Genomic DNA, 14,683 nt, shown 5'->3' with positions numbered 1-14,683 from the left:
TCACCAGAGGTTCTTGCTCATATGTTGTTTCATGAAATTTTTCTGCATCAGCCAATTCCTTCTGGTATAGTGATTGTGTACACTCCATCCATCTTTTAATGCTTCTTAGATCATTTAACATTCTTCCCAAAGCATCCTTAAGAATTGTCATTCATGACTTGCATTTGTTTTTCAATTCAAATTAATAAATCAATTCAAATTAAGAAATGCTGAAGAAGTTTGATCCTTTTGATTTTCTGACTCCAGCTCTTTGCGCATTTCATTATAATATCTTGCTTTGTCATCTGAGATGCCCTTTGACAGTTTTTGTTCAGATCTAATTTCTTGATTTTTTTTTCCTTTAGCTTTGGCTTCTCGGTGCTCTAACACAATATTCAGAGTCTCATCTGACATCCATCTTCGTCTTTTCTTCCTTTTCAGCCTTTGTAATTATCTTTCGCCTTCTTCATGGATGATAGTTTTGATATCCTCCCACAGCTCATCTGGTCTTCGTTCACTGGAGTTAAAGACCTCAAAGCTGTTCCTGAGATGGTTTTGAAATTCGACTGTGATATGCTTAAGGTCAAATTTTGATTCCTGTGGATTTGATTTCTTTTCTTTGACTTCAGCTTGAACTTGTGTATGAGTAGTTGGTGATATGTTACACAATTAATCTTATCTTCTTATAAAATTATGATCCTACAACACTTGTCCTTATCTGATAAGCTTGCTTAACATTTTGTACTCCAGATACATTCATGTTGTAATATGTTTTGGAAATTTAGCATTGTTCTTTATAGTTGCATAGTGTTTCACTGTACTTATGTATCACGTTTTGCTTATACATTAATCCCTTGATGAACACTTAATATTGATTCAATTGTTTTCTGTTCTTAATAATGCTGTAATGAATACAAATGTGTATTTTGAGGTATGTGCATCTTCAGATCTCTAGGATATATACTAACACATGAGATTGTTAAATCATAACCAGCTCCATTTTATATTTGTGTAAACATATAGATATATCTATTTGTAACTATAGATAATTTTACTTTTCCCTTTCCTATTTTGATAAGTCTTCTTTCCCTTTCTTGCTTTATTTCTTTGTCTAGAACTTCCAATACAATATTGAATAAGAGTAGTGAAAATGGGCTTTCTTATAATATTCTTATTCTCAAGAGGAAGGATTTCCATTACGAATGATGTTTTTCTCATCCATTAACACATAGCTTGAAATTTGTAGCTCTCTCATCTTCGATACCCCTCATACCCTGTTCTGATCCTAGTCCTTAGAGTTCTTTGCATGGTCTAGTGTAGCTTTGCCCTGGAGTCATGCCCAGTACCTTTTTTTTACATCATTGAAAGAGAACAAAGAAGACAAGAAAAAGCAATATTAGTAGTTCTCTATGAGATTTTCAAATGTTTACAATCAAGTTGAGAGAATTTCAAAACAACCAATTCTCTTACTCAACTAGTACAAAGGATTGCAAACTTCCTCAAACTCACCTGAGAGTTTTCCACTGTGTGAATAAGTACATAAGGTCAAGACCTCAACCTTATTGTACAGATTGGAAACCCAATATGAATCAAAGGTAAGACATGTTCTAGAATTGATTTGCACAAGCAAAGAGTTCCAGATACTACACTGATAACTTGTCCTAGCTTACCTGCTTCACATTTAAGGGAGAAGAAGACACAAAAACATTCTAAAACACATCTAGAGGGGCACAGTGGGAGACAATGGGAGCCTGGAGGGGCTGAAGCACAAGATGAAAGAAACTCAACTTTTCCACAGATGTACCTAGTGTGCGCACTGAGTCAATATCTTATTTTTAGGATAGTAAGACTTAATCAACATTATTCTAGTTAAAAAAAAATCACCTCAACTGAAGTTCATGATGTTTGTGCTAATACAGGCAATGTACCTACACTATATTCTATAAGATGCAATTTGATAAGTATTAGTATCCTCTTACCCAAAGATGCCCTTGCACCAATTTGTCCTTGTAAAAAATATTCATAATGTTATCCCTTGTAAAAGAAACTCATTTGAAGCTTAACAAATGCTTACTTGAGTGACTATTTTACATTGGGATTGATCTTTGAAACAATAGAGGAATCACATTTCTATCTTTTCCAGTTCAAACTATCATTTCTAGTTTATTATCTCCTAGGGCTTTTACGTATCTTTTATGTAATGCTTAGAACTTCTTTACAAAGTTGTTGTTGTTGTGTGCTGTCCAGTCAGAACTGACCCATAGCTTATCCTCCAGTGGGCCTTCAGAGACAGATGGAGATTGCCCATCCTAGGCATTTGTATTGTTATTTTGTTGTTGACTGCCTTTGAGTCGAGCCCGACTTGTAGCAATCTTATGAACAAATGGCCTGAAGCCCCTCCATAACTATTGACATTTATCAAGTTCATAGAGTTTCCAGAGGCATGTTATTTAGAAAGTGGATATCACCCCTGATTTCAAACATGTCATAATATGTTACTGTTTTTATGTGCCATTGAGTCACCTACAATGTATAGCAACAACCCTGTGTACAGCAGCTCTGAACCCTTCTCTGTCTGAGCCAATTTCGCTAACTCTGACACATCAACTCCCATAGCACCAGCCACTGTATAAGCCCATCTCATCTGGGGTCTCCCTCTTCCACACTGTCCATCCACCCTTCTGAGCATGATATCCTTCTCCAAGGACCAATTTCTATGGGCCATGTGACCAAAACATGTGAAGTGGAGCTTTGAAATCCTAGGAGAGACTTGGTTTTACCCTCTCCAAGACAAACCTATTTGTTTTCTTGGCAGTCTATGGTATGTTCAAGACTCGTCTCCAGCACCACAATTCAAAGTCATCTATTCTTCTGTCATCTTTAGTCATTGTCCAACTCTTTAAAGCATAATAAGTAATTGATATGACCATGGCCTGGATTAGGTGCACATTTGTATTTAAACTGACATCGTTACTCTTTAGCACTCTGCAGAGGTCCATGAAAGCAGATTTTCCCCAATGCAATTTGCCTGACTGTTGGTGTTAAGAATGTTGATTATGGATCCAAACAAGCTGTAATTGTTAACAACCTCAATCTCTTCTCCTTCTAATATGGTGCTGTCAATTGGACCAGTGGTGAGAATCTTTTTCTTCTTGATGTTGAGCTTCAATCCATATTTTAGGCTAAATGCTTGACCTTTTATAGCAAGTGCTCCAGGTCCTCCTTAATTTCAGCAAACAAGGTTGTGTCATCTGCATATCGTAGGTTGTTGATGAGCCTTCTTCCAATCCTGACGCCACACTCCTTTTCATAAAGCCCTGATTTCCAAGTGATCTGTTCTGCACATACACTGAAAATGTACGGGGACAGGATGTATCCCTGATGCACTCCTTTCCTGATTTTGAACAATGAAGTTTTTCCTTGCTCTTTTCTGAGGACTGTTTCTTGGTCCAAGTATAGGTTTCATATAAGCACAATCAAGTATTTTAAGATTCCCCTTTTCCTCAAGGTTAGCCACAATATTGTGATCCACACAGTCAAATGTCTTTGCATAGTCAATGAAACACAGATAGACATTCTTCTGGTACTCTCTGTTTCTGCCCAGATCCATCTGACTTTGGCAATAATGTCCCTAGTGACACAGCCTCTTCTAAGCCCAGTCTGCATTTATATTATCCTTTTGAAAATTAGGAAAGTAAGATTAAGGAATTTTCATACACCTAATAAGAGGAAAAGTAACAATGAAATCTGCTTCCATAAAGATGTGCAGCCTCGGAAACTCTATGAGCAGTTTAGTTCTACCTTTCTATACTGTCCTATAAAGTCATCATGATTTGGAATCAAGTTAATGGCAGTAGATTTTAATAAGTTGTAAAGAAGACTTGACCCTCAATCTGTGTGGCTTTTCCCACTATTTCACTCTCCTTCCCTATATATGGTCCATGAAAATAAGTAATGAGTTGTCTGGATAGTACAAATACACAGCCAGAGAAACAGATAGGCAAAGTAATCCCTTTCAGCCTTGACAGTGACAAAGATATCATGGTGGGGAGTTCTTGAGCTAGCCCTTTAAGAGTGGGAGGATAACAGTCTAGATTCTAGACAGATAGGATGGCCTCAGCAGAAGTTTGGAGATGAGACTAGTTTTGAGTAGAGAGAACTGTGTTCTTTAAGGTACAGATTTATACTAAGAGGTGAACAGGAGGCAAGTCTTGAAAGAAAAGACCAGAATATTGAGGATCTTGGGGACAAGTGAAGGATAGAGGCAATGGGGAGCCATGAAAGACTCCAGGATAGGTGGACCGTACATAGGAAGGAAGCTGTATACCATAAACTCTCCAAAGTGACGAACTCCAAGACCAGGTAGTTGTTGTGGTGTACAGCCAAGTCGGAACTGGCCCATGGTTGACCCTCTGGTTGGTTTTCAGAGGCAGTAAATTGCAGGGGAGGAGATTGTCCATGCTGCTTTCTCAGAGCAGCTGGTGAACTCCAACTATGTGCCTTAGGGATTGCAGCACAGCTTCTTGCCGCTGGGCTGCCGGGGCTCACAGAGCGGGGATGAAATTGAGGGTTCTGAGTAGAGGTGCCAATCGTGATTATTTAATATTGTGAGAACCTCAGCAGCCTGAAAAGCTATGGAAACTTTCACAGAAATATGGGAATCAGATAGATGAGCTGGCTTAGGGCAAGGAACAGCTGGTAAAGCATCACCATTAGGCTTAGAGGCACGTCGGGAAGCACTCACTATAGTAGAAAAAGCCTGAACAGAAAAAAGACATCAAGAGCCATTTTTAAGGACAGAAGATTGGGATAGAGTAGGGCTTGAATAAGGAAAAAAAGTAATAAATTTGAGAGCTAAAACACTAAGTAGCTAAAGTGCTCTATTGTTTGCCTTAAGGGAAGACATTGATTTTTGCAATAAATAATAAATGACTGTAAAGAATAAATGAATGCAAAGCTAGGATTTCTGCCTGTCAAAGAGAATTTGTGAAATAGCCACCTGTTCAGTTGCCTCCCTATCCAGAGTTCATAGTCCATAATCTCCATTTGTTATGTAGAGTCTATAAATTCTACATAAACAATTTTTAATTATATAAGCTTCTCCATTATGGAACTTATTAGCATGGTTCCTAGGCTTGAACTTTTCTTCTTATGTAATAAAATAAAGATAATATTGTTTCTCTACCTCTAATGGGTTCTTAAATGGGTTTGAACTTTGAGAGTATGGCCAATATCAACATTCAATGTAAAGTCAGTCGTGATAAAGGCAAACCTGATAAATCACAGGAGAAGTTGGAGAAGGTATAAAAAGCACACTGGCTGAAGGAGACTCCACACTAAGGCAAGATGGCGAAGCTCACCCTCCTCAGTGGTAAGGAGCTGCCTCTACTCTGTGTCTGTAAGCTATTCTCTCCTTGTTTTCCTGCCCTTTAAAACTCTTTTACTTTCTAATCCAAACAAAAATACTTGAGCTAATTCTTTCAACCTGTGGTTCCTTCCTTGGTGATAGGTTTTTCTATAGCATTACCTCCTAGTCAATCTCCCCCTTGGCTGATCTTTAAACGGCCATGGTACTTTTAGTGGATTTCAGGAGAAAGTGAGATAACCTGCAGACTTCAGGCTCCTAAAAGAACCCAGAGAGTAAAACAAAGAATATGCAAAATTCATACTAACATGAAGTCACTAGTTTATAGACTTCCTCTGTTCACTTATTCTAACTCACCATTTTTTTTTCTCTCTTGCTTAAAGGTCTGCTGCTTCTCCTCACAGCTGAGCTAGGTAAGTGTTCTTGGATGAACCAGTGTATTTTCCTTTTTGTTTCTTTATAATTAGGATACTCAGTATTGCCCTCTTTCCATCTACTACAAAGATTATTAATTCATTTCTTCGTTGTTAGGTGCCATCAAGTCAATTACAACTCATAGTGACCCTATGAACAAGAGATCTGAACACTGTCCATTTCTTTAAAGAATTGGAAATTCCCTACTAAAGTTTAAAGAAATGGTGATCATCTGCCTGAGAAACCTCAAAGTTGAAGCATAGTGGTCTTAAAAAGAAATGTTAACAACAACATAAAAAGAAAAGCATCAACAATGGTGCCTTTTACTCTGCTAAAGCATATAACAATTTATTCTCTTTAAAGAGAAGTTTTCTCTGTGAAGTGAACAGGAAAGATGTAGCCACCCCACCTCACAGACCAGTAAACTAAGGCAGAGATAGATGATATAACTCATCCCAGGTAATGGAGGGAGAACATAGCAGAACCCAAATCAGAAACCAGGTGTCAGTTATATTTCATTCTTCCCTGGGTGGAATTATTATACAGTTTGCTAAGGAGATAAAGTCCCCAGGTGGTATAAAGAATTTGTGTTCAGCTGCTAAGCTAAAGGGAGCTCTGGTGACCTTGTGGTTAAGGAGTTGTACTGCCAACCAAAAGCAGATGGTTCAAAGCCCTAAATGGGCAGTCTCCTCCCATGCAATTTACAATCTCTGAAAAGCCACTGAAGGGTCAGCTATGAGGTTTTTTTTTTCTATAATTATATTTTATTAATTTTCATAAACATTTACAGAGATTTTGGGCTTCCACTCATTCATTGTTGCACTATTCTCTCTACCCTCCTCCCAGTTTGTTCTTGTCCAAATGCCACAGTGCTTGTCAAAGCCAGTTCTGATTAATCTTCTTTGTCAGTGTAACCTTTGCCATTCCCTATCACTCCTCCCTGAGAGAGACTTCACCCTGAGTCATAAGGAAAAGGGGACGGCGTATTCTCTTAGCTACTTCCTGTCAGCTATGAGTTGATTCTGCCTTGACAGAGACGCGTTGAGTTTTGCCAACTTAATGGTTGGTTAAAACTCACCCAGTACTATTGTGCAAAAAAAAAAAAAAAAAGAAAAACAACAACAAAACAAAAACCCATTGGGAAATCTATTTTCATTAAGATTGTAACCAAAAAAAATTTCCTACAGAGCAGTTTGACCTTGTAATACACTGGGTAGCCATGAGTTGAAATATACCCAAAGGCAACCACTGCCACCACTACCAAAGGATATAGTCACAAGTGCTAACTAGGGGTATCCCATCCTATTTGGGCTCAGAGAGTTACAGTGAGGTTAAAAGGTTAATCTTAACAAATTATTCAGAGCAGGGCTTGGTAGGAACAGGAGTTGTTATATAATAAGTGCTGAGCAAGCATTAGAAACTGGGACTATTAGTAACTGTGACTATAAACGTCTTGTTTTTGTTGTTTCGTGACATCGAGTCGTAGACGACTCATAGCGACCCTATGAACGAAAGGCCTGAACAATAAAGGTCTAGAGGAGGTTAAATTACGTCTAAATCTGTTTACAAGCTAAAGGTGATTTCTAAAGTCCTTCACATCTTTATTTGCAAGGTGGAGCTAATTTCAATACTGAATTCCTTGCTAATTATAGGCTTGCTGTGACACACCAGAGTCTCACACAGATCTTCAAGACTTAACACGGAGGGGAGAGAGTTCTTTGGAAACCTGTGGTTTCTTAAGAAGTCTGTAACTTCCCAGGAATCTTCCCCTGTAATAATTTCTCACCTTTTTCTCCTGGGTAACAGGTTCCGCCTACCAGCTGACATGCTACTTCACCAACTGGGCCCAGTACCGGCCAGGCCTGGGACGCTTCAAGCCTGACAACATCGACCCTTGCCTCTGTACTCACCTCATCTATGCCTTTGCTGGGATGAGCAACAACGAGATCACCACCATCGAGTGGAATGATGTGACTCTCTACCAAGCTTTCAATGGCCTGAAAAACAAGTAAGAACTAAGCAACCAATTAGCTGGCATCAAATACATTCTGATTCGTAGCAGCCCCTTGTGTTTGAGAGTAGAATTGCTCCCTGGGTGTGCTTCAGTGGCTGATTTTTCAAAAGAGGTAGCCAACTCTTTCCTCTGAGATTCCTCTGGGTGGATTAAATCTCTGTTTTGGAAAGCAGTTGAGCACTTAAACATTTTCATCACTCAAAGACTCCAAGCATTGAAAGAACTGCAGTTAAAAACTGTTTAATCCTCACGCAAAAATACTTTGAGCAAAACGATCCACAGTAGATTTTAGACTGAAATTTCAAACAAGTCAATAAGCATCACGTGGATAAGTTCTGAGCTTTCTTATTACTTCCACTGCAGTTATAACGCTGATATTGGACGTAGGGACTGGCTCACAGAAGACAATCGTCAGTCGAAATCCAACTCAGTTGCCAAGGCAGATTTAGAAAAGCACTTGTAGGCCCAGATGAAAACAGTCTTCCATTTGGAAGCAATCACTGATAAGCACTTCCTCAGTCCCTAGAGAAATGGATTTCATTCCCAGGGCAGAAATTCAAACTGTAGAGACACTGAATCATATCAACCATAGCAAACTTATTCACACCACTCTCTTATTTTAGGAAACAAGGATAATCACGAAGATAAGTCAAGTTGTTGTTATCTATTGTTATTTGTTATCTCATTCATGGTAACCTCAGGTTTAACAGAATAAAATGTTGCCTAGTCTGGCACTATCTTCATGACCGTTGGTATGTTTGCATCTTCCGGCACTCTACCTGACAATGATCTCTTGTGCTCCATAACGTTTTCCTTGACTGATAATTCAGATGAAAAATTCAAAGTCTTTCTTCCTGGTTTGCCTTATTCCAGAAACTCCACTAAAACCTATCATTCCTGATTTTTCTGGTGACACAGCTTCCAGCTTCACAACATGCAAACCACCACAGTTATTGACAACAACAAGCTGATAGACCAGTGTAGAAACCAGCACAAGAGACTACATTAGACATTTTCTGGCTTCTCATTCATCCTAATAGCTAACGTTGAAATAGCTTCCTTTTCTTCCTTTTTTTATTTTTTTCTAACTTAACATTTTCTTTTACCTTAGAAACAGTCAACTGAAAACTCTCCTGGCTATTGGTGGCTGGAACTTTGGAACCGCTCCGTAAGTTCTTTTGTTAGACAACTCCTCTATCTAATTTTACCACAAGATTCCAATACTAAGGCATTCCCTCATCCTACCTTTCTTGGATTTCTCTCAGTTTCACTACCATGGTGTCCACTCCTGAGAACCGCCAGACTTTCATCAAGTCAGTCATCAAGTTCCTGCGCCAGTATGAGTTTGATGGGCTGGACTTTGACTGGGAGTACCCTGGCTCTCGCGGAAGCCCTCCTCAGGACAAGCACCTCTTCACCGTCCTGGTGCAGGTGAGTTGAACATCGTATCATATTGACGGAAAAGAACATAAAAACTGTTCTCCTCCAAAAGATCACTGAGGCCATACAGAAAACCCTTGTTGCCCAAAATCTCAGTTGAGATCAAAGACTTGGAGACCACTTTCTAGTGAGGGTGCTGAAGAATGAGAATAAATGGCATTCATGTGATTTCAAAGAGTATTTGTGACAGCAAACATAAATTTGACATTCATAGGCTTCCTCCTTCTTACATACAAATAGGAAATGCGTGAAGCTTTTGAGCAGGAGGCCAAGCAAATCAACAAGCCCAGGCTGATGGTCACCGCTGCAGTGGCTGCTGGCATCTCCAACATCCAGTCTGGCTATGAGATCCCCCAGCTGTCCCAGTGAGTTGTGACTTGTCCCTTAACTCTTCTGGGAGCATCAGGTGTCATGCAAGAATCAGGATGCCTACTGTTCAGACTATGGAAATGTCATCTTTAGCCTTAGTGGATGTAGGAAATAAACATCAGAAATTCTTTTAAATATTTTTTCCTCTCTCAGGTACCTGGACTACATCCATGTCATGACCTATGATCTGCATGGCTCCTGGGAAGGCTACACTGGTGAGAACAGCCCCCTGTACAAGTATCCCAGTGACACTGGCAGCAACGCCTACCTCAATGTGGTGAGTCCAGATTCACTGCCAGACCAGGACTGGTGTTGTAAATCACATAGAAATTCAGAAAAAAAAGAGGCACTGTAAATTCAGTAGTTTTCTCAAATAGCAAAGTATATTACTAGAATCAATTGACGTCTTATTGTTTTTAAGTGCCATTGAGTCAACTACGACTCAAAATAATCCTATTGAACAACAGACCTGAATCCTGCCCTATCAGACATCATATGATCTCTGATACTTGGGCCCATTGTTAGAATAACTATCAATCTATCTCATTGAGGGTCTTCCTCTCTTATTCTGACCCTCCACCTTTGCAAACATAATGTACTTTTCTAAGAACTAGCCCCTCAATTGACTGTTGTTGTTTTACTAATGTCTACTTATTAGAAATTCAAAAGAGTTACTATCACTCATATTTAAATAAACTTATGAAGCAATTCTTCCACTTTTGTCTTTTTCCTGATCCCCATTCACCTTTTCTATTTTCTACTAATCTTTTGCACATATTTGTCATACAGAATTTTAGCAATGGATCAGATCAGGAGATTATGAAAAAGAAAAATTGAGTCCTTCTATCAGATATACATATAGATATGTTTCTCAGATACAATTAGTGAGGAAAGTCTATGTAAACTCTATGTTGTTGTTGTTAAGTGCCATTGAGTCGTAAAGAACTCTTAGTGACCCTATGAACAAAAGACCTGAGCACTTGTATAACATTCATCGTTTCTCCAAGTTCACAGAGTTTCTGGGGGCAAGCTATTTCTGAAGTGGATGCCATTCCTGCTTCCAAACTTGTTTTAACTGGGGAGCTCCACAAAACACTGTCCGCCATGTAAACTCTATACACAGGGATATTATAAAAAGAAGGTAATTAAGATAGGCACAGGCTATTTTAATAGATATATACCATCGAGGATCTCAGATATGTTTCAAACACTATGTGCAGCATGCACAACTACACCAAAAGATATTAGCTAATAATAGTGATTAGCCCATTGCTAGGCATATATGGGATCTCATTAATCTACTGCTATTGTAGGACTATGCCATGAACTACTGGAAGGACAATGGAGCCCCAGCTGAGAAGCTCATCGTTGGATTCCCAGCCTATGGACACACCTTCCTCTTGAGCAACCCGTCCAACCATGGAATTGGTGCCCCTACCACTGGTCCTGGCCCTGCTGGTCCCTACACCAGGCAGTCTGGATTCTGGGCCTATTACGAGGTATGTACTTGGAAATTTTAGAGGGAGGGTAAAGGGCTTTTTCTTGATCTTTGTAAAGATTACATCATTCAACACTTCTTTATTCTATTTAGCATGCAGTTGGGTTTGATGATGGCTGGCCATGGATATTTTGAATGAGAGGGATGATAATTCCTCTGAGGAATCATGTTGCACAACTTGAGCTGGAACCCCAGGGCTCTTCAGACTGGATGAGACTAGGACATCACATTAATAAAGCCATGTTACTCTATACAACCTCCACCAACCAGAAAAATTCTCCAGTTCAGATATTCTCCCAGCACTAAAATGACCAAAATGGGATATGGAATACCAAATCCGAGATATTTTCTGATAGAGCTCTCCCTCTTCAACTAGTGTTCATGAATCTCTTTCTTCTTTTTCCACCAGTGACCTTTTAGGCTTGCTATGGACACTTCATCTAATGACCTGTTCCTTCTATGCTCTTAGATCTGTCCCTTCCTAAAGAGTGGAGCTACTGAAGTGTGGGAAGCTGCTGAGGATGTCCCCTATGCTTACAAAGGCAATGAGTGGCTTGGATATGACAATACCAGGAGCTTCAAAATTAAGGTAATTTGTGTTGTTTGAAACATTGTTGTCCATGAGTCCTTTTTTTTCATTTGCAATCTTAAAGCCATAGTTGGATCTGATGCATACATTTAATTTCATTTCTCTCTGATTACAATAGGCTGATTGGCTGATGAAGAACAACTTTGGAGGCGCCATGGTCTGGGCCATTGATTTGGATGACTTCACAGGCACTTTCTGTAACCAGGGCAAATTCCCCCTGATCAACACCCTGAAGAGTGCCCTGGGCCTGGAGAGCGCAAGTGAGTGAGGGGACAGCAAGGATCCCAGCCTCGGACTTGAGAAAAATGTCAGCGATTTTCATGAAAATCTTTGTACAGTGATTTTACCACAATTGTGCTTTTCATGCGTAGTAGAGATTCATTAGTGGTAGAGAGAGCAATCAGGGCCCTTTAAAATGTCTTTTTCCATCATTCATTTTACAAGTACTTTATTTTTAACATCTGCTAGATATTCTTGTTATGCTAGCTGTCAATGAGTAAATCTCAACTCATTGTGACCCCATGTGTGTCAGAGTAGAACTGCTTCAGAAGGTTTTTATACTATAACTTACCAGAAATAGATCACCTGGCCTGCCTTGCAAGGCATCTCTTGGTAGATTCAAACCACCAGCATTTTGGTTAGTAGCTAAGTGCTTAACTATGTATAAAATCTAAGAATCCTAGGGCATCTAAAGGATGTAAATGGCGGTATCTATTCTACAGCCCTTTACAATCTGTTGTAAAGACAGGTTGGAGAGATAATTTCATTAAAATAACAACTAAAATTAAAAAAATTTATAAAATATAAAAAGGACTGAGACAATGGCAAAGTTAGATAATGACAAGACAATATATTAGAATATGAGTAATTGGCAAAAAGAAGAGATTAAAAAAATACCATGTGAGTTTACAGAAATGAAAAGTCTTAAAGCACTGTGTGATCCAGGAAGAAAGTAAAAATGAGCTGTGCCTTGATGAAGGAAGATGAAGAGGAAAGTAAAAAGTTGGAGAACTTATCAGACTGAAGTATGCAGAGACATGGAGGGAAGAGTTAAGTCCTCAGGCATCACTGAATAAAGCTAAAGGGCTCATGACTTGGCTTCTTTTCTTTCAGGTTGCAAAGCCCCTGCCCAGCCCATTGCTCCCATCACCGAGGCTCCCAGCACTGGGGGAGGTAGTGGCAGCGGCAGCGGCAGCAGCAGCTCTGGGGGAAGCTCCAGTGGCAGTGGATTCTGTGCCAAAAGGGCCAGTGGTCTGTACCCTGACCCCACTAACAAAAATGCCTTCTACAACTGTGTGAACGGCCAGACTTTCACTCAGCATTGTCAGGCTGGCCTTGTCTTTGATGCCTCCTGCTCCTGTTGCAACTGGTGATAAGTTTGCTGATACCGCCTTGCTCATTCCATCCTCAGAAATTATTGTGAAATAAATGGTTGAGCATTATTGAACAATGACTCCTACTTCTTTATTTGAAGGATCTTGTTGTTGTTGTTGTTGTTATGTGCCGTCAAGTTGCTTGTGACCCATAGCAACCCTATGTACAACAGCCCTAAATTCTGCTCTGTCTTGTGCCAATTGCACCGTCTCTGACACACCCATCCCAATTACCCCAGTCACTGAATCAATCCACTTCATAGGGGGCCTTCCCCTTCTGCACTGTCCCTCCACCCTACCAAGCATGATGTCCCTCTCCAAGGACCTGTCCCTTCTTGCAACATGTCCAAAGTATGTTAGACGGAGCCTCAGAATCCTTGCCTCCAAGGAGCAGCCCAGTTTGACCCTTTCCAGGATGAATCTGTTTGTTTTCCTGGCAGTCCATGGTATTCTCAATACTCTTCTCCAGCACCACAGCTCAAAGGCATCAATTCTCCTTCTATCCTCCTTAGTCATTGTCCAACTCTCTGATGCATAACAAGTGATAGCAAAGACCATGGCCTGTATCAGACGCACCTTGGTCTCCAAAGAGATACCATTGCTCTGCAGTACTTTGGAGAGGTCCCTAACCGCAGACTTTCCCTTGAAGGATCTTAGATGCAATTAATTCTAATATTCCAACAGTATACAATCGACCATCCCACCAACCATATAGGTTTCCACAGTGTACATCTACAATGTGTACAGCTCTTTCCTGAGTGCTAGATGACAGAAACAGAGGCATTCAGTTTAGATAGCTGATCCCTTCATTCACACAATATGCACTCAGATGAGGGTAAGAGAATGCAATTGTGTATGATTCCTATAAGGAGGACCCACACGCAAATGCATTGATGGCATTCCTTTGTTGACATACTTATGAGGTAGAAGAGTTGAAGGTACCGCATATATGAAAAGAAGAAAGGAAGTGAATTTGAGCAGAATTTTAAAACATCAGGATACAGGATAAGACAAAAGAAATGTTCTTGTTTTTATGTATTGTCAACTCAGAATCAACTCCCAGCTGACTCTCCACTAAGTTTTCAGAGGCAGTTAATTGCACAGGAAGAGATTGCCCATATTCCTCCCCCAGTGCAGCTGTTGGAAATCTCATGCCTTTGAGATGGCAATGCAACTTCTTTCCACTAACAGAATACTTCATAAAGGCTCTAACTAGTAAATGAGCTGGCTTATGTAAAGGATTCCCCTCAACCCTGTATTGCTGTTAGAAGGAGCTAGTCTTTGGAGAAGGACATCATGCTTGGAAAGGCAAAGAGAGTCAGAGGAAGATCCTAAACAAGATGGAGTGAGATGGTGGCTGAGATGTCAGAGATGGTGAGAATGGTCAGGGTTCAGATGCATTACTCGTGTTGTTGTTGTTGTTGTTATGTGCCGTCAAGTCGCTTGTGACTCATAGGGACCTTATGTACAACAGCCCTGAACTCTGCTCTGTCTTGTGCCAATCGCACCATCTCTGACACACCCATCCTGATTGCCCCAGTCACCAAATCAATTCATCTCCCAGAGGGCCTTCCCCTCCTGTGCCTGCCCTCCACCCTCCCAAGCATGATGTCTTTCTCCAAGGACCAGTCTCTCCTTACAA

At 40.1% G+C, this 14,683-nt stretch overlaps 1 protein-coding gene across 2 annotated transcripts in view; it reads left to right on the top strand.

Moving 5' to 3' along the window:
- Window positions 1-5,325: 5,325 nt before the first annotated feature.
- LOC102872926 (acidic mammalian chitinase-like) overlaps window positions 5,326-14,683 on the top strand; it is a 51,363-nt gene continuing 42,005 nt past the window's right edge. The window contains exons 1-11 of one of the 2 annotated variants that reach the window (XM_006899286.1): window positions 5,326-5,350; window positions 5,728-5,757; window positions 7,565-7,766; window positions 8,884-8,940; window positions 9,038-9,203; window positions 9,453-9,577; window positions 9,735-9,858; window positions 10,895-11,080; window positions 11,549-11,668; window positions 11,787-11,928; window positions 12,782-13,041. In XM_006899286.1, coding sequence (XP_006899348.1) covers window positions 5,326-5,350; window positions 5,728-5,757; window positions 7,565-7,766; window positions 8,884-8,940; window positions 9,038-9,203; window positions 9,453-9,577; window positions 9,735-9,858; window positions 10,895-11,080; window positions 11,549-11,668; window positions 11,787-11,928; window positions 12,782-13,041 — 1,437 coding nt within the window. Of the gene's footprint in view, window positions 5,351-5,727; window positions 5,758-7,564; window positions 7,767-8,883; window positions 8,941-9,037; window positions 9,204-9,452; window positions 9,578-9,734; window positions 9,859-10,894; window positions 11,081-11,548; window positions 11,669-11,786; window positions 11,929-12,781; window positions 13,042-14,683 lie in introns of those variants that run through there. The other variant, XM_006899287.1, reaches the window with a different exon arrangement.

Source organism: Elephantulus edwardii, unplaced genomic scaffold (genome assembly GCF_000299155.1).
Source record: "Elephantulus edwardii isolate Elephantulus edwardi_28Jun2011 unplaced genomic scaffold, EleEdw1.0 scaffold00252, whole genome shotgun sequence".
Classification (NCBI taxonomy): Eukaryota; Metazoa; Chordata; class Mammalia; order Macroscelidea; family Macroscelididae; genus Elephantulus; species Elephantulus edwardii.
Note: the sequence above shows the minus strand (reverse complement) of the source record. Positions and strands in the feature narration are given on the sequence as shown.